We start from the raw sequence: 27780 nt of genomic DNA, 5'->3' as shown, positions 1-27780 counted from the left end.
CTATGGTGACACCAATGTCCTTTTCGTTCTTGACATGTTCCAGTTGGATTCTTTCTCCTCCCGATCCTTCCATATAGTACGCCAATCGCTTTATAGTGGTGTAGAAATATTTCCAAGTTATAGTTTTCTTGTCGTGGGAGGGCGACCGAAGGGAGCCAAGAGGCTAACTTTATAATTATATCGAAAATTTATCTTTATATGTATGTCAGTTATCTTTACAAAAAATATGGCGTGCGGGTGTAAGCGTGGATAATAATAATAGTATATAAGTAAAATAATACAATGCGGAAAAAGTAGACGATTCACAAAAAGACAGAGGATTTAAATTGAAAGGGAGGAGAAAAAAATCAGTAGTTGTCTTATACTTATAAAAGTAATTATATATGTAATTACTAGTATATAAGTAATTTATATGTGAGGGCTAATGTTCCCAGCTTATTTTAACAAGTTACGTATTAACTACGTATTAAATTTATATGTTAAAAAATTTTAAAAGAAAAGAAAAAAAAATCAACTAATTCCTCTGCCACAGGAATAGTTGTCTGTACTGATTTACTGAACAAATATGTAATAGTTGCCAGGTGGACTGTATCCTTTAGTGTCCTGGCCAAAACGTGGGAGTTTACCAAAAAAAATAAAAGAGAGAAATACGATGATGATGGTTTTAATTGGGAAGTGAAGTAGAGTTGAAATTTGGTTTAAAATATTACCAGCTAGTCAGTGAAAGTGATAAATAAAATAAAGTTACTTGACTACTTCCTCTGCCACAGGAATAGTTAATCCGTATATAGTTTTAATTTAGACTGGTAAAAGTACCCTATACCAAAAGGTACAAGGCATTACATTGCCAGGCGGTCTTGGCCCATTTAGTGTCCTGACCGGTATTTTATGCGAGTTATCTCCCCTGGTCCACTCCAGAGTTAGGGGGTCGACTCATTACATGATATATAATCACAAAGTAATGTGTAAATCACTTATTGTGGAAATAGTTGTCGTTTATAAAAAAGGTACACGCTGGATTCTTTTACTAACGGTACATGCAATTCAAAAATATAAACACCAAACAAACATTGGAACCAATTCAATAGAACTCTAGTTGAAAAAATAACAGAATTCACATTAAATTACCCTGATGTTTTGAAAAGATATACATGTAAATTTGGTCAAATCTATTTTTGGAATAAAGACAATTAAAATGAGTCCTCTGTTCCAAGGAAAAAGTGGCCAACAAGTGTATAAAAGGAATCCTCTTAGGGAAATATGTATCATTTCTATGATGTTATGAAATTCAGCATAAACCATGTTAAAAATCATACAGTCTCCAATCTTTACCTGAGGTGGAAACTTTGAAAAAGCAAAAGCTGGATATCAGTGATAATGAGCATTTAAAAAAAAGATTATTGGGAAGTGATAAATGATGTATACCGTACAAGTTTACGTGGAACATTAGTTTATGAAATATTTACCAACGATTTATGTGAAGTGCAAAGAACCGATTCATTTCTTAAACAATTCGAACTGTTAGTAGCACATAAAAGTGTCTAAAAAGAACTGATTGTGAGTTGTAGTAAATGCAAAAGTATGTTGTCAAAAAAGCACAGATTTTCTCAACGGGATATTGTATGACCCAAAACACGTAATTCACTGGCCCCAAGAGGTTGTATGAGATTATAAAAAAGAAAGGCAAATTGAAGAAAAGTCTATCACAGGTCACTGCTTGGTTGCAGAATCAAGATCTTTTTAGTGTAAGAAGACAAGTTAGACACAAAACACCAAATGTCAAAACTCCTTTGGTGAGTGTGGATTACATGTGGCATGCTGATTTAGCAGATGTCTCCAATATCAATGACTATAATGATGGCATCACTTTCTTACTAGTTGTTGTGGATCATTTTTCACGTTATGCTTGGGTACTACCTCTGAAGAACAAGAAGGCCAACACAGTGTTGGAGGTTTTCAAAAACAAATTTGCAGAACGTCAACCCATCATCATCATCATCAGATCACACCATGGAAAAACGTTCTCAAACAATGCATTTCATGAACATTGCAAAGCCATTGGGGTCACCCACATTGCATGTCACAGTGCTCATAAAGCTGCATTTGCTGAATCGTTTATAGGGAAGTTGAAAAATATTTTGTATAGATACTTGCATTCCAATAAGACTTTTACCTTTATCGATGTGTTACCTGATACCATTAGAAGTTACAACAGTAGAGCACACTGTAGCCTATAGTGATTAGCACCAAAAGATATGAACGAAGACACACAAAACACCATCTTTTTCAAAAGAGAGTATAAACCTTCCATGAAGAAGATGCCACACCAATTTAAAAGGGAGATCAAGTGAAATTAAGATATAAGCTACGTGAGTTTCGTCGAGGATGGCAACAGAAGTGGACCGACGAAATATTCATAATCTCCCACAGTTATTATAAAGGAAGTATCCCTGTTTACAAAGTCCAAGATATGAAAGTCATATAATCAAAAGAAACGAAATGGAAAATACAATAAGTCTGAAAAGTTAAGAAAGCAAAAGGAAAGAAATAAGCTTTAGTTAGATTGTTAGGATGGCCAAAGAAATTCAATTCCTGGATAAATCATGAAGACATTGAATCACCAAAGAAAGATATATTAAAGAAACGGAAACCATGAAAATAAAGAAAATCATGGCTTACGTATGTCAATTTTGCTCTAAAACGTACACGTTGAAAAACTCTCTAGATCAACAGATCAGAAGAAAACATTTTAAAGATCTACGTAAAATATAGTGCTCATCATCTGGCAAAGTAACCTTTCAGGAGGAATTTGGTATTGAAAATATACCGGTAAGTACTTTACCTCCAGTACGAGAGGATATTTTCTTCCATGGAAACATCCATTTACGTGCATAATAGCAGGTCCCACAGGAAGTGGAAAAATAACGTTTGTGAAGAGGTTTATAGACAACATTCAACAGATGATGACTCCCATATCCGATAAGATACTGTGGTGTTATGGAGAATATCAAACAATCTATGGTTTCATTGACAAAGTAGATTTCCAAGAAGGTTTGCCTGATCTAATGGAACTAGACACGTCTGTGAATAATTTGATAGTGATAGATGATTTGATGTCTGAAGTTAACTCTGACGTAGCGTCAATATTCACTAAGAAGAGTCATCATTACAACATCAGCGTCATGTACATAGTTCATAATTTATTTTGTTAGAGTAAAAAACCTATATAGACATCAGTTTAAATACTCATTACATTGTTTTGATGAAAAATCCTAGAGATTCAACACAGGTCAGATGTTTGTCTCAGCAGATGTTTCCAGGAAGGACGCTACTGATGGAAACCTACAAGGACGCTTACGTTACTTGACAGCCTCATGGATATCTGCTAATCGATTAAAAACAAGACACTCCTTCAGATCTCAGATAACGTATACGTATATTTCTTGAGTATCAGTTTGTGTATGTCCCCTTAAAACTTATAAAAGGAAGTTTTCTAGAAGGTAGATGGCGTTTGACGAAGATGTCTTCATATCTGTGAAAAACATTCTGAAAATTGTCTATTTTTGCCATGCCAAGCCTTCCATACACAAAGCCATTGTCGAGAAAGCTGATAAGTGTTTCATTTACTGTATATGTAAATGCATACAAAACATTCTACAGGGTCATTTGCCTTTAACACCAAATCAAAAGAAACAATTGTCCCATTAAAGAAACAAGTCTCGTCAATTGCTGAAATCATCATTAAAAACTAAACAAACGTATCATTTAACAAAGGTTTTGTTTACTGGCCATCGCTCCCAACCTACTTCCCTTGGCAACACAAGTCCTATCCAGTCTATTCAAAAGAAGAAGAAGAAGACGAACGTCAAACCTAAGCCTCCTTTAGACTCCTTGGTAAAATCTATGCCCGATATAAATGAAGAAATGACAAATACATTACAATGTGAGTATGTTCCTGTGGATTAAAAAATACAATCAAAATTTAGAAACGTACATGTTAAGATATCAGCAATTAGAAAAAGATGGTGTTCCACACAGGATCGTGAATACAACTGAAAAGATCGATACCCCCAAAGAGGATGTCACACGTCAAATTGTTTTACAAAGTGTGCCAAAAAACTGCTCACTCTAAAACAGAAATGCTGATGGATTGGTTAAAACAGGTCGTAGATTGGAACGACAGGGTGGAATTCGGATATAAAGGCCAAACAGTGATCCCAGGTTCAAATTTGGTGGATTTAGTGGGCAACGCTACACGTCAAAGGTCTCTGAAACATGTCAATCCACATGGTATGAATACCTTTCTAACAGCTCTCAGGAATGTAAATGTCCCGCAGAGCTGGATAAGTAATAACGAATATTTAGATAAAATGGAGTCCATCGGTGAGACTAGCCCATGCAAAAGCTTTGGAACTATCACCTGTCAAATACCAAATCAGAAGAATCGAAATGAAAGTATTTTCTGTTCCAAGGGGAAATCACAATTTTGTAAAGGATAATCTGTTTCTAGGACAAGTGCCTAAGAGATTGGTCATCGGATGTGTGGACAGTGATGCCTATAGTGGACTCATCACCAAGAATCCTTTTCATTTTAAAGATTTTTATAATGATTTTGTTGTCTTGAACGTGGATGGCAAGAGGCCCACCAAGCCTTTGCAGCCCAATTTCACGGTTAAACATAACATAAGAAGGTACATGGGTCTATTTACGACAACTGGTAAAATACATCACGATGAAGGAAATAATATTTCGAGAGACGAGTATGGCACTGGTTTTACGTTGTTTGGTTTTGATATGACACCATTCTTTCAGAAGTGGGCACATTTCATCAGAGGGGAAACATGTCTTTGGAAGTGCATTTTGGGACAGCTCTACCCAACACCATCAACGTTGTAGTGTGTGCTGAATTCGACAACATTATAAAAAAAAAATAGATCGTAACAGGCAAATTCTTTTTGATTATAGTGCATGTTACATTAGAAATAGAGCTGATCCTACAAGCTGTTTCTCCACATTTAGCAGGAGTGTATGCCAGAAATACATTACCTACATGTCCTTTAAGTGTTCCTAGTTTCATGGTTTATAATACTGACACATATACTAAACAAGGCCAACATTGGATTGCTATCTATATAGATGAAGAAAGGACATGGAGAATATTATGATCCTTATGGATTGTCTCCCTTTCATTTAGATTTTATCGATTTTTAGATAGGCAATGCAAAACATGGAGTCATAACCCTTTGCAGTACAGCATTTGAACTCTCTAGTGTGTGGTCAACATTGTATCTATTACTTAGTTCATCGAGAAATGGGAATGATCACAGACGATCTCCAGTCTGATTTGTATGCCAGTACTTTTCTTGTAGATGATTTCGTTCATTATCTTGAACGTAAGTTGTCGTATTAGAAATGAATATACTTAAACATTGAACTGTTTTTGTATGGTATTTATGATGGATTTGAATGCCAGAGTTTTGTAAGCAAACAAATCATAATGTTGTTTGCTTGCAAAACTCTGGCATTCAAATAGATCATAAATACCATACAAAAACAGTTCAACGCTTATATTTACATTCCTTTTACTTGTTTATGTTTTCAATGCTATAATTCATATCTAAAATTCATCAACTCATAAGTCCGACCTTACCGACAGCCGACAGTCAGCACATTTTTTGTCAGTCGTTGGAACAGCCGGAACATGGTCGTGTGCTTTTTGGCAAACAAAATAGTACATGGATTTTTTTTCAAACTCTATTTTGTTAATCATTTTATTATCAACGTAATGCGGAAATGGCATATTTTTTATAACAAATAATGTAGACAAAATAATTAGTCGTTAAACTTGATTATCCTGGATAGTGTAGTTCCGGTTTATGTTGTATTAATACGCTGATAATTGTAGCGCGTGATGGATGGCATTTAAACGTACATCAATGCCAGAGCTGCTCTCAAACAGACTATATAGTGACAGTGCCAGGCAAATGTAAATATATATTGTTATTAATTGGACCCCCCCCCCCGCGGATTCGCTAGTGCAAGTAGAACTGTAAAGAGAATTTATCATTCTATAGTTTACCTTTAGAAATATCACTAATATTATATAGAAGCTCCTGTTGATAAACATATCATAAAATCTTTGTTTAATCACATTAAAAGCTATTTTTCTCGCTACAATCAGAATTCCATAAATAACTTTATCCTATTTTGTTCACAGCCTGAATATTCAATACCAGAGACCTATATACTATATAGGTCTCTGTCAATACCAAGGTGTCATTAGATGCTACCCTTTCTTCTTGAATATTAAATTTATGATTTTTTAACTTGCTTTTGAGAGAGTTATATGCCTTTTCCCCTTGATCCGCCACATGTTTTTGGGTTACATTAAATTTACCATTGAAGTTGAATAGTATACCAATATAATTAAATTGATTTACAATTTCTAGTTTTATATCATCACAATACCATATCTCATTGTTTCTAATATCACCGCCATTTCTTAAATCCGTTATTTTTGTCTTTTCCGTATTTAACGTTAGTTTATACTCGTATTATATTTCTTCAATTTATCCAACATTCTTTGTAATTTATTTGGCGATTCTGCAAATAAGACCATGTCGTCTGCATACATCAAAAGAAATATATTTATCATATTTATTTTTAACGATGGACATCCTTCTTTTAAAAAGTACATTTCAAAATAAAACAATCATTATCATCCGTGGAATACAAAATTGGTGGTGAAATTTCCCCTTGAAAGAGTACCAGGCAACTGCCCTAAGTGGGTTTCGAACTCTCGACCAATAGTAATATGTTTTGCTCGCTAGTTTAGCAGTGCTTACGTACTCAAGTACGTATACGTTACTTGTGTACTTAAGCGATAAGACAATAGACGAATAGATTGGCATCTAGCTGTTATCAATAACCGCTTAAAAATACAGACATATTATGTAATCTATCATACGTTTTTGTTACAGAGCCATTATCTTTAAAATCTATCCGATTGCCAGTCTGGTTTGTAAACGAAATGTTGTAGATCTAGAGCTAGCTTAAATATGTACAAGTAAGCTCGTTATACACGAAAGGTATATAGCAATACGTATGAATTACTGTATTTTCAACAAGGTATCGTTTTAGAGCAATTATCCACGGAAAACCAAGCCCGCGCGCGATGCTATTGACACGGGTGTGTGCTCAAAGTCGCGTCACGGGTCATTGCTTGAAGGTCACATACCGCAGAACACAAAAGGCAACAGGGTAGCAGTACCTTTTCTCGGGCAGTCTATTTTAACAGGGCATTTAACTGGATTGTGTTTCGTATATACAACAACGTGGAATGGGGGAAACAGTTGAGGAAGTCGTTCCATAGGACTTTCGACATCCTGACATGTTCGCGTAGAGTTCCCAAGGTACTGCAGACGATTACGGACATCGGTTCTCGTGATGTTGAAGTGGGTACGGCGCCGGTAAGTTTTTTGGACCAGTTTGTCAGGTTTTGGTAGAGACTTTCAAGACATGTGTTCTCGCTACATGTACATGATCGTGATATGTGTCACAACTTCCATTTAGTATATTTTTAGGAAGGTTTCGTCTCGCGCAGTAATCACTTAAACTTTGTATGATACAGCCAAGGGATCCTAAAATGTAAGCACGAGAATGTTTTATGTTAAGATAATGTTTTATCGTCCGTTATAACTGAACTCGAGTCAGTAAAATCTGTAATGAAAACATATATATCTATTCAATAGACCATATAGATATGTATAAGATCAAACTAAACTGGTATTTGTACTATTGCTAGCTTACATTTTTACCTAAATAGGATACAATCATTAATTCTTTAACACAACATTTGATTGATCAATGACAATAATTTGTATATATATATATATATAGTTTACAAGCACTATATATATAGTAATTAGAGTTTCTAATTGAACTTGAAATCAAGGACACTATACATATACAGACTCATCAACAGGGACCATTTTTACCTTGATTTGTACTTAAAATGTGGCCAACAGGATAACTTACAACTAAGCTGCATAATAAGGATGATGATTCCATTATCCAAATTGTTAAGTTTCCCTTGATAGATAGCAGCATGCCTGCATCCCCAACCAACACTGTTTACTTGTCACAGTTGATTCAATGTTTAAGGATCTGAGTTGTTCCCGCTGTCATGAGTTCCATGACAGATGTCAATATATTGAAGGTTTTGAGCGATACACGTTGTGAAGACCAAACATCATGATCTCATTTAAAAATAGATGTTCTAGATTGCCTGAAACAATATGAGCGCATGATAAATTAATTTAATCCTGCAATCTGTTACATACATATGTATATGTTTGATGCTTGTTGATTTGCGCAGGGGTTCCATTGTCAACACCCTGTCACTCTCATTTGAGAGTGTGACCTAGATTAATACACGGTGGGTGACATGGATGAGGACGCTTGCTCCTCCTGGACACCTGGTCCAAATATCCTGGTACTTTTCCAGAAGTCTCCATGCACATTGATAATTTTCCAAAATTTTGCACTTGTTTAATCGATCCAAGTTTGAATTAATGGCTTTGTTATTAGACATATCACACACTTTAAGAATCTACAGTAAGCTAAAAATTTTAAAATTGAGGTTGTAAGGAAGATTTTAAAATATGTGCTTCTTTGAATTGCAAGCCAATATATGAAATCTCAACTGACATACTCTTAAAATCTGAAAGCTCAAAAATCCTATTGGTACGACCTAATGCTAACTATTTGTCAGTACACTAGCTGGAAATATATTGATTTCTATGTCATCAATAATTCATAATCACTACAAACAAAAGGTTTTGTTCTGTAAAGCGCATTTACCCAAATACATAAACATCAATATTTTGTAAAAAGATTTGTAGGGTGACTGTCTTTTTGTGAAATGCAAAAGAGTTCCACATATCTATTTTTGGAAACATCTTGATTTAATACAATGTATGAATTGTAACCACAGGGCTTCTGGCATCTAGATTACTCTTGATTTTAGCAATTTCAGAATTAAATAACTTTTTTTGCAGAAATCTGAGGGGTCAAAATATCAAAATGTATGTCAAACAGACATATGCTCCTTCAATCCCAGGAGTCAAATATAATTTTTGGGAGTCAAAAACATACTCTCAAAGTTCTATTTAAGCTTGAAACACATACAAAAACAATGATTAACAATACTTTTTGGAATATATTTGATGCTCTGTTGGTTAAAAGATCTTAAGACATTTGTTTTTGATTGTTCAAGTCTGTCCAGATGTATAAACCGGTATTGTTACATATATGAGGGAAGTAAGTTTTAAACCTTAGAATGATGTTTGGCATTGTTTAGAAAGCCATATACATTTTCTGCGATGAGATTTGACAACCCTAGCTGTAGAAGAGTGATTTCATAGGTCAAGAATGCACCAAGTCATGGATCTGCATCACTGACTTCTTTCAGTTATGCTAAATTTACTTCACTGACAACCAATTGTTAATTGTTGTAAATTGTATCTTCTATACCTCTTAGGTACACCAATTGATACCTTAATTGGTTATCTTGAAATATCTAAAGGAATATCAATGCAGTCCAGTCATTTCCTGCCTGTATATTTGAGTCCTAATACAGACCCTCTTGTCCCAATATGTGCTTTAGTTAGTAACTGGCCATGATTCACCGCCTCCAGGTCCATGACTTTGTTTTGTGGTTTACTTGTGAAAGCGTGAGGCACTACAGTGGTGTATTGGTAGGACACAGTCCATGGCTATGTAACCAAAGGGTCTCTGGTTCGAATCCCAATGAATTGTGTTGTATCGTTAAACAAGATACTCTACCCCCTTGTGTTTTGATTGGCTCATCTGTAAATGAGTACGCCCTAGGGCAGTGTAAGAAATTGTCATTGTGTAAAGTGTTGGGGTCGAAATGGCAGCTCCGGCTGTATGCTCCCTAGGGAGTTGAGAAAGACATTGGCTGGTTGCTGAAGGTCCTATAACCTGGATAATAATTTGTGAACCACTTTGAGATGGCTATGTTGCTGTGATATAGTAGTATATGAAATTATTATTTTCATAAGTTTTAACGTTGTTGACTTTACAGCAGTACCTCGCTGAAGACACCCAGCAGTATGATGAACTTCCGCAGTATTGAGGATGCTATTTGACAATCTTAATATAACCTTCCCCTTATTTTTTCCAAGACAAAAAACCCACAGAGAGTCGTGCATAATAGCAGGTGCATTTATTAGCTTTAATATGGTGACTCATATACACGTATATACCTGTAGATATTTTAACGACGGTTGAATCAGACACAGACAACAACACTGAATCAGCTTCTAAAAATCTACTGTTGATAAACTGGTTATACCAGGTGTTATTTACAGAAAATAAACTTCCATTCACTCTGATGTTCTCCAAGTTTACAAAATCTATTTATAATTGTAAAGTTGTGAATTAAATTAAAATCACTTTAGTCTGTTTAGTAATTTATATACTGAGAACAGGTAGTATGTGTACATGTTCCGGAAGTTTCAAATTTCCTCCAAATTTGTATGATGCAAAGCTTTTAAAAAGACATTATTTTGTGACAATAGATTTGGGGTAATGTGTGTAAGTTTGTACATTTTTGTACTCTTTAAACATGTTTTCATATGAATGAACAACACACAGTCTGGTGGTGAGAAGGCCAGCAGAAAGATAGCAGCTAGGTGAAGGATTCAAGGTCTCGTTAACATTTTTTTGTGTAAAACTTGGTTGTTCCACCACTTAATAAGACTTGATGTAAGACATTTTAAAGAAGGGAAGTGATGTTGTTTTGTTTAATACTAACTTTTGACTGACCATTTGTAGACTGTATATAATGATCTGTTTAATATATTGTGTTGATGATAAAAAATCAAAATAACTTACCAGGGTATTTGAAGTACTGTATTTATTTGAATACCCATACTAATTAACTCAAGTATCAACATATATAGTAGGTAGCTATACAATATCACTTCATTATCTGATATATTTAATAAGAATAAATTGCTGTGTATGTTTAACAGTCTTGAAGTTTCTAACAGGAATTTCTGTTGTTTTCCAAGATGGCGGACATGGAGAATTGACAATGTTTTTTCTGTTAAAAAACATTTGAAAATGTCTCTACCTGTATAATTTGCACACCCCCAACTTTAAACTTTGGTTAAGTACAAAAAAACTGTGCAAATTACACGAGTTTTAACAGTACCTTGAACTCACTGCATGATAAAGGAAACCGACAGTGATGTACAGCTAGAGTCCTTGAAATATTAACGTAACAGGCAGCAAAGTTTAACTGAAGATAAATCACATTGTATTCCCAAAGTTTACTCCAGTCCCTTCTGGCAGAAGTTGTATACTCTTCTTGGCTAAATATTGGTTGAAAGTTGAATGTTACTCTGGGTTATAAATAGGGCAAAATAGTGGGTCAAAATAGTTGAACACCTCTTGGCAAAATAGTGGTTCAAAGTTTAACACCTTGGCAATATCTTTGACCTCTTGGCAAAATCTTGGGTCAAAGTTCAACCTTTAATCATAATTAATCTTAAATCATGCATTTGGCCTTGATGTAAATTTTGAATCCGCATGTCACACCCTTCTTAGTAAAATGCTGAAATAGCTGCCATTGTATGTATGTGGAGAAAATATCATTCAAGAACTTTTCAAGACCACTGCATTACAAAAAGAAATTAGCTAAGTTTTGATGCAAGAGTTACCTCTCTTTGTTTTGTAATTTTGGTATTATGTATACTACGAAGTTCAACAATGTACACCTTATGTATATATTTATGTAATAAATTGATTCTTTGTGGAAAAAATTGTGAAGCATCTGTCCTAATTTACCTGTATCACTATTTATGTGGGAGGTTTTTACCAATTTTCAAGGTCATTGTTTCAAAATTAAAAAAACATATATACCGCAGTATATAATTCTATCCAACTTAAATTTATGGCATGAATCCTTCAAAAGATACAGAGGTATGGAAAATTGTGTGAATGATGTGAAATTTAGCCAGGAACTTATGGGCCAGACTAGATTTCCAGCCACCTAAACCATGTAATTGACAATAAAACTTCCATTATACTTTAAGATGGACAATAAAAAGAGGAGAAAGGCTTTTGTAAAAAAAATAGTCGAACAACAAAATGAACACAGGGGATTTACCAAAGTTTTGTTGTTCAATTGGTAATTTTGAGATTTGTGGTGAATGTTTACGTGGATATTTCTGTGTAGGTATATAGAACATTTACAGATCAGGGAGCTCTGAAAGGGATAATGAGGTACTTATCGGAGATTAGAGTTTGGATTCTGGATTTTAGTGATCATCCTGTAGATCCATGACATGGGACATACAAGTATCACTACAGAAACACAGCTTAGAGGTAACATATGTTTTAAAGTTTTCTTCAAATTGTTAAGTATAGTCTAAGGATTGACGAAGCTACAGTAAAATACATTTACGTTTATCGTTGAAAAGATATAGTTTGTTACCTGACCATTTAGTGAAGAAACGGTCGCTACCTACTGTGGCATCCGCTGTGAATGTAAAGATGATTTAGGCCGATTAACCAGTAAAACTGAGGGTCAAGTGATTTGTATAGGTAAGATTTTCACAGACACTCGACCACTGTTGATGTTTGAAAGTTTTCACAAATTACATCATGTATACATCTCTAAGACTCCTTTGGAATTGTGTCCATATCTATATTGCAAGTTATACAGATAATTACCGTAATTATCCACACATAAACCCTCACCAACAAATAAGCCCTGTTCATATTACAGAATAGTAAATTTTAAAATAGCATATAAGCTTCAAAGGAAGTTCACAAATAAGCCCAGCTCCTAAAACCTTAATACAAAACTTACGGTGGGGAGGGGCTTATTTTAGGATAAAGACAGTGTGTATTACCATGTTTTCCAGCATCAAACTCTTGCCTGGTAATTAGCCAACTCATTTTTTTTTAATATTAGGGGAGGGGAGCTTATTTGAGAAGAAATATGGTGTGTGTTACCGTATAATCCAGCAACAAACTTTTGCCTTGGTCAAATAAGCCCACCCTTTTCTCTTGCAGCTGGTCTTGAAAAAAAACTAGCAAAGATGATTTCATTGTCCTGAAATATAACAATAGCCCTCATTCTTCTTTGACATAAAGTTTAGGTGTTGGCCCCCTGGGTATTATTACAGGATAATACGGTATTAAGTCTCGGTAAAAATGACCTAACCTCACCCGAGGTGGATTATCCCACAACAATTACCTATAACATAACAAACTATGGGCCATAGTTTATAGGAGGTTCCTAAGCCAGATTTACAGAGTATTTTTCGTTTTAAATCAAAAGTCAATTTTATTTTAATGCCCAGCTGTTTGTTGATGGATACATGTATTTGAAATAACAAAATTGTGTTAACCCTTAATCCTTCATCTGAAATAGTCCTGGAAAGTTTGCTTGTCCAAAAAAAATGAAACTAAAAGATTTTTTTGCTTTTATGAACTTATAGTCAGTTTGATGAAATATCTTTTTAATTTGGTAAAATACGGTATGTACAAAGTACGACAACCAAATTTGTCACAATTGATACTGGGTACTTTTTTCTTTACATGGGTAATGTATTATTACAGATTGTTGTGTTTTCAATTCATTCAAGAAAACTTTCAAAGAATCGGTCTCAGAACTTTGTAAATGATAAATTGTTTGCATATTTTAAAGGAATGTGTCTGCTGAATTAGCTATAAAATACCATTATTTCAACAGGATCGAGTACACTTTGTTTGAATTTATGCTACGAGGATTATCAGCAATAGTAGGTCGACCTCTGCTTAGTTAGTTTAACGAGTATACAGGTGTACATTAATTTGGAATTATAGATGTTTTACAAAAGATCGATTTCAAAAAAAGTTTTTGTAGAATGTTGTTTAAAAAGTATTACATCTGGTGAAGGAGTGTATTATGCAGTAATTTATTGTCAGCTCATTTAATTGTTTAAAGTTTAATTTATTTCACATTTCGCTTTTGTCTGGGATGAAAGTGCATTTTTGGGTCTGTTTTGAGGAAACCAGGACAAATCTTGGGTGGTTACAGGTGACACATATACCTTACATGTAATTCACGTGTTAGGATGAATCGAACCCCAGGCGCCTTCATCGTTTAGATCTGTGAACTGGTCATGGGATTTATAAGATTATGTAGTGCCTGCATTGAGTCGGTATAATTATAAGAAATGTGGTTAAGATATTAGACCAGAATGACATTATACCTTGAACAAAGGTCCACATAACTTGAATTTGTAAGGTTATTAAGATGTTTGATTGATAGCCAAAATAATCACAATAATATCATAAATACATTGTGTCACTTTTAAACTCCTGTAAAATGCAACTTTAATGTAATTGCACACTGACCAGTGTGTTTTCAGCTCACCTGGCGGCATCTAAATATTGACTAGTCTGAGTTTCCTCTGACCCTGACACCCATGTCTGGTGTAGATCGAGCCACAATGAAAACATGGAATTCTCCGACACCGTTTTGTGTTGCTAAGATTTTGGTGCAAACACAATAAAATCGGGCTTGACATAACACCTACCTTACATAATATATAGATAAATGAGATATTTATTTACCCGAAAATACCCATTTAGTCCCATATCAGTGTTATATTCCGCCTGTATAGACCCTCACTTCGGCCATGGTGTCAGGGCCAGAGGAAACCTGGGCTATATATTGACAGTCACTAAAGTTTAAATAAAACAGTGTAGTGTCAATGATACCTTAATGATACACCTTGGGTAAATGACAGATGTTCCTTGTAAGAAAACCTTTCCATATTGGTCATTGGTGCGACAGTTCCAGATCTACTCAGGCCTTGACCCTAACCCTTGATCTACATTTAAAACTCTTAATTATGAATTTCAACCCACTCAGCGAGCTAATATGTTGTCTTCTGATAACTCTCGTTGGAACAATATAGAGCTTCCTTATTACAATAAATTATTCTTTTTCCCTGCAAAATTATACAATTACTTTTTCCTTCTCTGGACGATTATCATGACAAGTGTATGACATCATGCATGACAAGTGTATGACATCATGACAACAATTAAGATAATGACATCATATTAACCATTCAATCACATCAATATTTCATACATTTGAAGTCCAGGGCAGTATCATACCTAAAGGGTCTATGTTGAGGTTTAGATATAAATAAGGGGTGCCTTATATTGAGGTTTCATTTCAAGCATGTCGAGCCGTGTTATAATACTGTCATGACAACAACACATCCCCGACTTAAGGTGTTATGTTAAGCCCTGCTTTACTGTACTTTACATTGAAGAGCTTTCTCGATAAAATAGTCAATAATAGTAAAATCAGTACATGTTTAATTGGATCCCTGGGTCACTTCGACATTAATGATTGATAACTGTCAATCATATCTTCATGGACTTTATTGAAACAGAGAGACTGAGATTTGTGGCTGAATTGGTGTAGTTGAATATATATTATAATCAGATCACTTTCTTCATCATAAGCTCATTGGATGCTGAAGATCTAATACAGACTTCAAGATCTACAATGTTTGGTGTCAAGCTGTTTGCATGGTATTATACCAATAGTTCAATGTTACATTTAAATTTGACATTTGAAACTCGATTAAATCAATATATTTGTATTGTCTCTAAGATATTACATGTATTTTGGAAAAACTTAAATGTTAATCGTCTGGACACATGTAATGTATGATAATTAAAACTATATATATATATATATATACTGTGCCAAGGTTCCACACAAAGAAATAATGACCATATAAGCCTGTAAAATTAAAAAGAAAAAAACATGAAATAAGTAAAATAACTGGTGTAGTTTCTCTGTGATTTAAAATAAAATAATCTTGTTTGATATTCTTGAATCAGGATATCAAAGTGAATCAGGAACATGATATGACTGTACTTTAACTAGGGTGTACTGGGAACCGTATAGGAGTCTGTGTGATTTCCTGTAAACAAGTCGCTTCTAATCATCCAAATCACTACTGTGAATACACCAGCTTTCTCTGCAAGATTGATCATGTGGTCCGAATCAATACACCCCAATAGGATGGAACCGACACATTGGCCAGCTAAGCTAACCTCCAAATAGTCCTTCGTTACAGTGTTTAGAGTAATGGTTTTCAGACGGACAAGCTGTCCAATCCTATATTTCCGGTGAAATTGACAGAATGCTTCCCATTCAGAGAGGGGATTCTCGTCTGCAATAGCCAACATTCGGACTGTCCAGCTGGGAAAGTTTGCTTACTAATCTGTTCTGAAAAATATCAGGTACGTTCTCGGAGATTCTGATTTGATGGTTTTATTTTGGACAAGTTGTTTTATCTCTTTGCTTGGAGGTACCAGTATTTCTTTCATTTGTTAAGTTTCTACCATGTATCTTTTCAAAAAGAATTTCTAATGACAAAAAATATATACAATATTTAAATGGCTGTAAACCCATGCCTGATGATAGGCCCACCAAAATGTATTGTGTTGTTGTTCAAATGCTAATAGGTGTAGTTTCATAGCTTAGCAGGTGCTCTGACAACTCATTCGCCATCCGTGTAACCTCAGGTGAAGAACTGAAGTGTGTATACTTCGATGCTTTGTGTTGCTTGGGAAGCTGAGAAAAAGGCCGATCTGTACAGTCGTGGTTGTGTCCTTAATTGCTCTGGTTTGGTTTGGTTTTGTTTAACGTCGTATCAACAGCCAAGGTCATTTAAGGACGGCCTCCCATGCGTGCGATATGCATGCGTGTGGTGAGAGCGTATGTGTTTTTTGGGAGGCTGCGGTATGTTCGTGTTAAGTCTCCTTGTGATAGGCCGGAACTTTTGCCGATTTATAGTGCTACCTCACTGAAGCATACTGCGAAGACACTCAGCAGCTCACCCCACCCGATCACATTATGTTTTTCATTGAGGTAGACACTAGCTACTACAAGGTGAGCTTGCCTCAAAATGACCCTGGTGGTTCATTGGGCAATAAACCCAGATTAGCTATAATAAGCCCACCCCTTTCTTGATTCAAAATGTTACATGTATGTGTTCCGAATCCGGCTCCGTGGGAGTTTTACAGGAAATATATGGTACCAGCAACAAAACAGTAAAATCATCAAGGTGTCTTGGCTTTTACTTGTATTAGTTCTTATAGTGTGGACAAATACATGCTTTAATATACACGAACCATAGGTGTTAAACACGTAGTCATTAGGTTAAAAGTTGATTGATTTAAATGTATTGATATCTTATTGCAATAAACAAATGGATTGGGCACAAGATATAACAACTCATAAAAGCTATCCTCAATAATTCTTTAGTGATGATTAATTATAATCACATTAATTGTATAAGGAAAATAAGGAACATAGCAAAATATGAAAAGAGACTAAAGAGCGTGCTAAAGACCATACTTTTGAAACCTTTGTTACATTTTCTGACAAACTGGAATATGATAAAACTTCCTTAACTTTGTTATCATTTATCATCAAAAAAACAGAAAAGCAAAATCAAAACAAAAATGAGGAAGTTTTGAATATTTGAAAAAAAAATTGTTAAAACAAGATCTACTTGTACACATTTAAATGGTTATTACCCCTGAAATGTGAATTCTATAAGGAAGAACATTGAGTTTGGGGAAGGTTATTAAATTATTTTGATATTTTGAAGGGTAATGATGACCTATAGTCGTTGTGCAATGTTTGTTGTCGTTCGCTGTGCGCTGTGCACCTTGCGTAAACTTTTCACATTTCAAACTTTTTCTCAAGTTCCACTGGTGGGATTGAGCTAAGATGGTCTGGTCCAAGTGTTGTTATTTTTTGGGCTGGTCCAAAATCCAAGATGGCCACCATAGCAGCCATTATCAAAAACACATTTTAAACTTCTCCAGTTCCACAGGTTCCATCGAGCTAGAAACTGATAAGGATGTTAGGGAAGGGGACCTAACAAAGTGTTGTTATTTTTCGGCCTCTTAAAAGCTTTAACATGGCGGCCATTTTGCAACATGATTGCATAATCATGGTTTTCCTGAACAACACCTACCCCCATGGTATTTCAAACTTCTCAAGTTTCACCAGTGGCATTCAACTCAACCTTGGCTACACAACGATCCTGCCCAAGTGTTTTCATTTTTCGTTTTGGTCCAAAATCCAAGATGGCTGCCATTGCCAACAGTACAACTCAGATAACTGTTAAGACCCATGGGCCTCTTGTTTTATTTCAGTTTGACTTTGATTGACACCTGACCAATATGAAAATGTTGATAAAACAACATTTGGACGAGAAACTTGGTGGTTGAAAAGTTGTACATGGAGTCTAATGCATGCCATTACAAGCATGTTTTTTTTTTGATACTTGATAGCGAGCAAACATTAGTAAGTAGAGGATAGTGGGTTTTAAATGATTGGGAGGAAATAGTAAGTCTAGTTAATAGTCCAGATATATTATCTGATTCTGATATTAGACTCCTACAGAAATCCACACTTATTCAGGCCTACACTCTATCTGATATCACAGGGACTAGGCACAGTACCTTTGTGTTATAATGCATTTATACATCTGTTTTGTGGTAAAATCTACCAGATCCCTGTGTCTGATAAAGCATTGATTATCACTGCAATGCATTCACTGTTGACTGGTGCTATCAGAGCTCCAGCGGAAGATGAGCACTAAACGGGGAAATAGAGTAGCGATATAATCTAGTCGCTGGCCCATACATCGAGAATGCTTTCAGGTGATGAGTTGCTGGATGTCCAGACCAGCACTTTTTCATCCGCCAATTTTTTTTTTGCTATTATTGTCGCACGGAGTTGGTGGTGTTTTTTCTCTTCATTGATGGCTGTTTTAGGATCCATTTTATTAGTAGGATTCCTGATGAGGCAGTGTTATATGGTAAAACTAGTGTAGAATGTTAATATACATTAATTAAACTGGACGAAGACGGATGATAGGACAGTGTAGTAACAAAATATACATAGAATGTTTGACCATGAGGCCGATTGTCAAACAAAATTCTCCACCCACAGGTCACTAAACATAACAACTGATATAAATATATATGTAAATTGTACAATATTGATATTCAAGCAAAGGACACTTCACCAGGCCACAAACTAGAGGTAACACTGTAAGGCCCTAGTCTGTATCAATATGATATCCTGACCACTTATTCAGTTTTCATCCTGTGTTTTTCTCTGATGCCTCAAATTGACCCAAGGCTACTTGGATTCCTTGACCTCTGGACGTCTTTCGTAGTCATTGACCATGCAATTCAGTTTGATGTATTGTTCACTATTTAATGATATGTAAATATCTTTAAGGTTAAAAGGAGGCACTTGGTCATAAGAAAAAGCCACGTTAGCTTGTTAGATAGAGTGCTGCATGGCCACGTAACCTCAGGTGTGTGGTTTGATGCATCTTACCTGAGTCGGTTTGCGTTTTCGGGAAGCTGAGGAGGGGGCTGGTCTGTGTTGTTGTGGTTGTGTCCTTTGGCAAGACACTTTACCCTTAATGCTCTGGATGGCATGCGATGGACCTCTAATATGTTGTTCAGTGAGGTAGACACTAGCTACTACAAGGAAACCATGCCTCAAATTGAACCAGGCTGTTAAAGCACATGCTCGTTAAAGTATGTCTGATTGTGGTATTGTTTTGTGTACTGTAAATCACTTATATTTCGCGAGTACTTAATTTAGCGAACTCACCTAATTTGACTTATCCGTGAATACATAATTTCGCGAATTCTGATCTCAAAATGACTTTAAATTCGCGAATGACGTTAACAGGTCGGCGATATTTCCATGTTGGTAGCCATTTTGTTGATGATAGTCATGTGACAGTAAAAGAAAAGTCATGTGATTCAATCATGTGATATCGGCGTCTGGACATACTGAATTGTATTTACTGTACCTGTATACATGCTAAATGGCTTACAAAGGCGGTGTCAGGCATTGAACAAAACCCACGGCTCATTAAAAATGCCTGGAAGATGACGGGACTACAATATGTTGTGAGTTAACACACATTGTAATTAACGTACGTGTGTATACAGTGATACCGATGAACAGTTCCCCGGACAGTCTATTGCGAATGATTTATACTCCAGGCGATCATTTGCTCTGAATGTTTGAATTAAATAAATAATTTGTTTGATTTCAACTTTGTTATGGTCAATATCTTTTCGAGAATCAAGCGATGTGAAGTGCTGTATATACATGAAACCTTACATAACTTACAACAGCGTGGGTAATAAAGTACGACGTATTCCGGGTGACCATCCGGGATCCTCGGGACCGTACCTATTGTACTTAAATTAACTACATGTAAAACGTCGTCTAGAAGTTAATTAAGTCCTAGTTCAACCACAATATCAGTGTTCAGTGGGTTTTTTGTGTGTGAAATTTTGGTGTTTTGTGATATGAAAACACACTCTGATATAAGTATATAATCTATCACTCTATCATTACTTTAACGGTGATGTTTGCTCACCAACTAAAGATTACGGTTGATTCAAAATGGACGCTACTTAGTATTTTTGTTATTCTTATACAAATATTCGCGAGGGATTTGAATTCGCGTTTGACTCTCCTCGCAAATTAATGCGAAAATATATCCCACGCGAAATATAAGTGATTTACAGTACCTACCTGTTGTTGTACGAAGTTTCAATTCTATTGATATGCACCCCAATGGTGTTGTATGTCTGTCTATCTGTCTGTCTGTGTCTGTTTGTCTGTCTGTCCAGCATAAACAGCTGATTGTAAAGCTCCTTTTCATTTTTTAACCATTATGTAAGCTTTGATACTTGGTAGACTTTAGATTGAAAGTTGGTAATTTTTTAATTTCTCCCCCTCAGTATCTGCATTTTAGGTGAATGTGTTCCGTAGTCTGTAGTTATAAAGTGCAATGTTGCATACAGATGTTCACATTTTGGGTGAATGTGCTCCGTAGTCCGTAGGTATAAAGTGCAATGTTGCGTACACATGTTCACATTTTGGGTGAATGTGCTCCGTAATCTGTAGGTGTAAAGAGCATTGTCGCGTACACATGTTCACATTTTGTCACCACCTCATAGATACAATGTGAACTGGTACATCCTCCATAAAATAATCTTAAAGTTTTGTGGAACCTTTTAATGATTTTTTCTGAACACTTTGCTAATCAAAAGCTGAACACTAGTTTAGCACAGTTGCTGAAATTTACCTGAAATTGGTCCAAATCCAGTTATGTATTTTTCAGCAAAGTTGCTGCACCTTGTTGGATCAGTTTTAAGCAATATGTCATGAACTTAAACACAAAGAACTCAAAAAGAACTTAATTATGCACTGGTGTATTTTACTAAAGTTATCAATTACTGAATCTACTGGACTACTCTAGACTTGCTGTCAAGGAAATCTGGATTTGTATCAATCAAGAAAAGTCTGGATTTGTATCAATCAAGAAAAGTCTGGATTAATTAAGTCTGCATGCATGGAGCAATCAATGGAAATACCAGCTGACCAAGTTCACCTTTATCAATGTTAAGGTCAATGTCAAGGTCAAATCTGATCCATAGAAAATCTTGTCATTGCTTTAGAATTTGATGAAACCTTTATGATCCTGGGAAAACCACAAATGAGGTGATTATGTTTCAGGATGCCATTATATATAATTAGGTCATTGTCAAGGTCGCAGATACAGGTATTGATTGTAGAAAATCTCTTTGTCATCTCTCTAATGACTTCTTTCCACAGCAGGTTTGATACTTATAACTTCACATATTGGTCAATTACCAGGAATACCTGAAATGAGTGCAGTTGTACTGATGGGCCAATGGCCTAAGGTTTGAATTTAACTTGAAACTTGTAGCTGTAGGTGATGTTAGAGGGATTGGTAATTAACTGTTGATGTTAATTGGTTAATTAGTTTTCAATGACATAACTGTCAATTATTTTCCTGTATTTAGAACAGGATTGATTAGATTAGACAGGCTAACATTCTCTGAAGCATTCATCTTAATGATTATAGGGCCTCCAGAACTCTTCAATTAAGTCTAAAGTAGCTGAGGGCGAAACTAAAGACTAACAAGTTAATTTGGGGAAATTGCTTCCCGAACACAGATAATATAATCATTAATTTCAGTTAACTTGTTTAACTTCTTATAATGAAATTAAATCTAAAATTAAAATTTAGGTGAAAATATTACAGAACAATAAATTATTGGAAAATTGAATGGGAGTGATATAATTAGGTTTCAGGTATTGGGTGGGGAGGGGGGGGTAATTGGAATGGTTAAAATGAGGTTCACATGTGGGGAGGGTGGGTGGGGTTGGGTGGTACAGTCTCAAACTCGGACAATTTTTAAATTCTGTCACTGAAACTTTCACAGTCACCATCTGATATGTTTTCGTATTACACGTAAATAGCTGAATTCTGAAGTACAATAAATATTTTGTTTTTGCCTCCAGGTAGTTTAAACTTACGACTCGCCTACTCCAGGTGTAATTGTCCACGGATATGGATGAAAGCTGTTGTCATGGTAACATTTACAAGTGCTTAAACATCTTCAGTAGGACATTACATCCATAATAAGGTACAAAATGTCCTTGTAGATCTGTTTCTGATTGATCAGGTGGGTCTGGTCGGACCATTAAGGCTCTTAAGCTGTTCGTTCGTCTTTCACACGTAAGAATTCTAGTTATTTTGCCGAAGTACGGTTTTGTGGTCATTGAAGGAATTTCAGTAAAATATTTTGTATTTTAAGAATATTTGGTGTAAAGATTTACATAAGTTTTGTAAAGACCTAAACCATGAGGGTAAAACCCTCAAGTTATACCATTGTAAAGACCTAAACCATGGGGGTAAAACCATCAAGTTATACTATTGTAAAGACCTAAACCATGGGGGTAAAACCCTCAAGTTATACCATTGTAAAGACCTAAACCATGAGGGTAAAACCCTCAAGTTATACGATTGTAAAGACCTAAACCATGAGGGTAAAACCCTCAAGTTATACGATTGTAAAGACCTAAACCATGAGGGTAAAACCCTCAAGTTATACCATTGTAAAGACCTAAACCATGAGGGTAAAACCCTCAAGTTATACTATTGTAAAGACCTAAACCATGGGGGTAAAATATGCAATTGTGACAGTATATAATGGATGCATGTTGTTACCAGACTAATTTGCCCTGTGGACAATCATTTTCAATGTTGTACAAAAAACTTGGGACAAGTGTTGATGGATTTGGTACCTAATGTTTTGCAGGTGTTTACAATGCCTTAGAGACATTAAACATTAGAGGCCTGTGAATTAAATCTATTCTGTCTAATTATAAATCTACCGGGTACTCTAAATTTGTGGTTCTTTTATTAACACACCATGGCCAGTAGCTGGATAATTTTGTGGTCTTAGTTTCTCAAATATTTTATAATATCAATCGTTACTAGCTACGTATACCAGTAAAATACCTAATTGTTTTGGAAAATGATTGATAATTGATATGTTATACGAATTGTTAGCTTAATTATTGAATCTACAGTTTATTGATGGCCTTCATTATGAAATATCAATCTGATTTTTTTGCCTAGCCATGAACTTACTATATGTCTGACCAATGTATTAACTTGATTAACCTATGGATCGAGTCTAGACTAAAACTATCATCATATACGATGTCATTGTGATTTATTGTATGAGAAATCAGACTTGTCATAACTAGGGTAATATCAGAACGACATTTATGGTCCTATGTTAACCACAACACTCTCTGGTCAAACGGATATACCTCCATGTAGTGACAGAAAATGTCTGTATAAGGAAACAAAATGATGGACCGCTAATGAATGCTTACTTTCTTGAAGCAATTAACTCCATTCACAAACTGGGCTATGAGGTTTTAGCATGTGTTAAATTTATTTCACTTGTTTTGTACTTTCAGAATTACAACAAATACTAATTGACAATACTCATCACAGCAAACTTTAATTAGAAAATGAATATGCTGTCAGGCTCGTGATCTTTAACTGCAGTAAACCCACCCTCTTTGTACAACCACCCTCTTTGTATACTCGCCCTCCTTGTCCACCTGCCCTCTTTGTATACCTGCCCTCCTGCCCTCTTTGTATACTCGCCCTCCTTATCCACCTGCCCTTTGTATACCTGTCATCTTTGTTAAACTGCCCTCCTCATAAACCTGCCCTCTTTGTATACTCGCCCTCCTTGTAAACCCGCCCTCTTTGTAAATCTGCCCTCTTTAATTTGTATACCCAATCTACTTGGAAACCCACCTTTTTTTATACACCTGCCCTCTTTTTTCATACCCATCTTTTTGTTGATAAACCCTCTTAATATACCCACCCTCTTTGTAAATCCATCCTCTTTGTATACATGTACCTCCTCTCTTTGTAAACCTACCCTCTTTGTATACCCACCCTCTTTGTATACCCACCCTCCCCTCTTTGTATACCCACCCTCTTTGTATACCTACCCTCTTTGTATCCCCACCCTCTTTGTATACCCACCCTCTTTGTAAACCCACCCTCTTTGTATACCCACCCTCTTTGTATACCCACCCTCTTTGTATACCTACCCTCTTTGTATCCCCACCCTCTTTGTATACCCACCCTCTTTGTAAACCCACCCTCTTTGTATACCCACCCTCTTTGTATACCCACCCTCTTTGTATACCTACCCTCTTTGTATCCCCACCCTCTTTGTATACCCAACCTCTTTGTAAACCCACCCTCTTTGTATACCCAACCTCATTGTATACCAAACCTCTTTGTATACCCACCCTCTTTGTATACCCACCCTCTTTGTATACCCAACCTCTTTGTATACCCACCCTCTTTGTATACCCACCCTCTTTGTATCCCCACCCTCTTTGTATACCCACCCTCTTTATATACCCACCCTCTTTGTATACCCACCCTCTTTATATACCCAACCTCTTTGTATACCCACCCTCTTTGTATACCCAACCTCTTTGTAAACCCACCCTCTTTGTATCCCTACCCTCTTTGTATACCCACCCTCTTTGTATAGCTACCCTCCTTGTATACCCACCCTCTTTGTAAACCCACCCTCTTTGTAAACCCACCCTCTTTGTATACCTACCCTCTTTATATACCTACCCTCTTTGTATACCCAACCTCTTTATATACCTACCCTCTTTGTATACCCAACCTCTTTGTAAACCCACCCTCTTTGTAAACCCACCCTCTTTGTATACCCACCCTCTTTGTATACCCACCCTCTTTGTATACCTACCCTCTTTGTATACCCACCCTCTTTGTATACCCACCCTCTTTGTATACCCACCCTCTTTGTATACCCACCCTCTTTGTATACCTGCCCTCCTGCCCTCTTTGTATACTCGCCCTCCTTGTCCACCTGCCCTTTGTATACCTGTCATCTTTGTTAAACTGCCCTCCTCATAAACCTGCCCTCTTTGTATACTCGCCCTCCTTGTAAACCCGCCCTCTTTGTAAATCTGCCCTCTTTAATTTGTATACCCAATCTACTTGGAAACCCACCTTTTTTATACACCTGCCCTCTTTTTTCATACCCATCTTTTTGTTGATAAACCCTCTTAATATACCCACCCTCTTTGTAAATCCATCCTCTTTGTATACATGTACCTCCTCTCTTTGTAAACCTACCCTCTTTGTATACCCACCCTCTTTGTATACCCACCCTCTTTGTATACCTACCCTCTTTGTATCCCCACCCTCTTTGTATACCCACCCTCTTTGTAAACCCACTCTCTTTGTATACCCACCCTCTTTGTATACCCACCCTCTTTGTAAACCCACCCTCTTTGTATACCCACCCTCTTTGTATACCCACCCTCTTTGTATACCTACCCTCTTTGTATCCCCACCCTCTTTGTATACCCAACCTCTTTGTAAACCCACCCTCTTTGTATACCCAACCTCATTGTATACCAAACCTCTTTGTATACCCACCCTCTTTGTATACCCACCCTCTTTGTATACCCAACCTCTTTGTATACCCACCCTCTTTGTATACCCACCCTCTTTGTATCCCCACCCTCTTTGTATACCCACCCTCTTTATATACCCACCCTCTTTGTATACCCACCCTCTTTATATACCCAACCTCTTTGTATACCCACCCTCTTTGTATACCCACCCTCTTTGTATACCCAACCTCTTTGTAAACCCACCCTCTTTGTATCCCTACCCTCTTTGTATACCCACCCTCTTTGTATAGCTACCCTCCTTGTATACCCACCCTCTTTGTAAACCCACCCTCTTTGTAAACCCACCCTCTTTGTATACCTACCCTCTTTATATACCTACCCTCTTTGTATACCCAACCTCTTTATATACCTACCCTCTTTGTATACCCAACCTCTTTGTAAACCCACCCTCTTTGTAAACCCACCCTCTTTGTATACCCACCCTCTTTGTATACCCACCCTCTTTGTATACCCACCCTCTTTGTATACCCACCCTCTTTGTATACCCACCCTCTTTGTCATAATACTCGCCCTCTTTGTATACCTACCCTCTTCAAATTATTGTTTAAAGCTAAATTCAGGTGTTGGACCCACGTACTTGGCTTATAACAGGATAAATACCTGGAGTGAGAATATATATCAGGCATTCTGTTTTAAGGTAATTCAGACTTGATTCAAATACTTGCTTAATATCAAATGACTTAGCAAGAAGAAATGCAGAACAGGATCCGCCAATCCGAACAGTATAAAAAAGGGTTTTCATCGTTTCTTATGTCTATAGCCATACAGTATAGCTTATCTACCTTCAATCAAAGGAGTTAGCCCTTTCAGTGAAGTCATCATCGTAGAAAGAGGTTTTCATATTTCTGTTTAATAGCTCTCGGTTAAATAATTTTGCTATGACAGATACACGGTGAAGTTCACTCATGTATACAGATGAAAACCCTGGTGGTTAAGACTTAAACTTGTCCTTTAATTTCCTCTATCGGATATTGTTTTGAATTGCAAATTTCAAAGGCTTAATCGTACAGATTAGAGATAACATTACGTGAATGCCTTAAGGGTGCGTAATACACTTCCTTCATCCTTAAACACTGTAAAATAATTCTACATCCGTTAAAATGGGCCATCTGTCTACTGAAATAATTTGTTTGATTTCTGGGTGTATCTACCCATGAACAGACAGGTACATTTTGAAACAGGGTCTCCGTGTAGTAGTTGGTGGCTTTCTCATTAAATAACGTAGGCCCATCGGCATTCTGTCCCAAGCAGTTAAGGTGATATTGTTAGTGATATTGTCTATAGGCAGGCCTTTTTCTGGGGGCTTTTTGGGGCCGTTAATGGGCCCCTTTCCCCATTGAAATTATTTCATATTTAAGCCAAATTCCCGAAATTTACAATTTACTCCTGAAAAAATCTTTCCCAATTCGCCAATTTTCTTCCCAAAATGATACCAAAAAGCCCTTTCCCAAACCAGTGAGCAAATTTTAGCCCTGATAGGACATAGCCACAACTGTGGAACACAGATGGTCTATTTTTCAGCTTCCTCAGAGAACCACACCACTATGGGTAAGGGAGTGGGAACCACCTACCTTTGGTTTGGTTTGTTTTTGTTTAACGTCCTATTAACAGCCAGGGTCATTTAAGGACATGCCAGGTTTTTGGAGGTGGAGGAAAGCCGGAGTACCCGGAGAAAAACCACCGTCCTACAGTCAGTACCTGGCAACTGCCCCACGTATAAGGTTTCAAACTCG

The 27780-nt window shown here is 36.3% G+C and overlaps 1 protein-coding gene across 3 annotated transcripts in view; it reads left to right on the top strand.

Moving 5' to 3' along the window:
• Window positions 1-7260: 7260 nt before the first annotated feature.
• LOC117344213 (fibrous sheath CABYR-binding protein-like) overlaps window positions 7261-27780 on the top strand; it is a 117034-nt gene continuing 96514 nt past the window's right edge. Inside the window, exon 1 of one of the 3 annotated variants that reach the window (XM_033906880.1) lies at window positions 7261-7469. In XM_033906880.1, the coding sequence (XP_033762771.1) occupies window positions 7447-7469 (23 nt within the window). In that variant the 5' untranslated portion in view covers window positions 7261-7446. The remainder of the gene's footprint in view (window positions 7470-27780) is intronic. The other 2 variants (XM_033906876.1, XM_033906879.1) reach the window with 2 other exon arrangements.

Source organism: Pecten maximus, chromosome 15, assembly GCF_902652985.1.
Source record: "Pecten maximus chromosome 15, xPecMax1.1, whole genome shotgun sequence".
Taxonomy (NCBI): Eukaryota; Metazoa; Mollusca; class Bivalvia; order Pectinida; family Pectinidae; genus Pecten; species Pecten maximus.
This window is presented reverse-complemented; position numbering and strand designations above follow the sequence as displayed.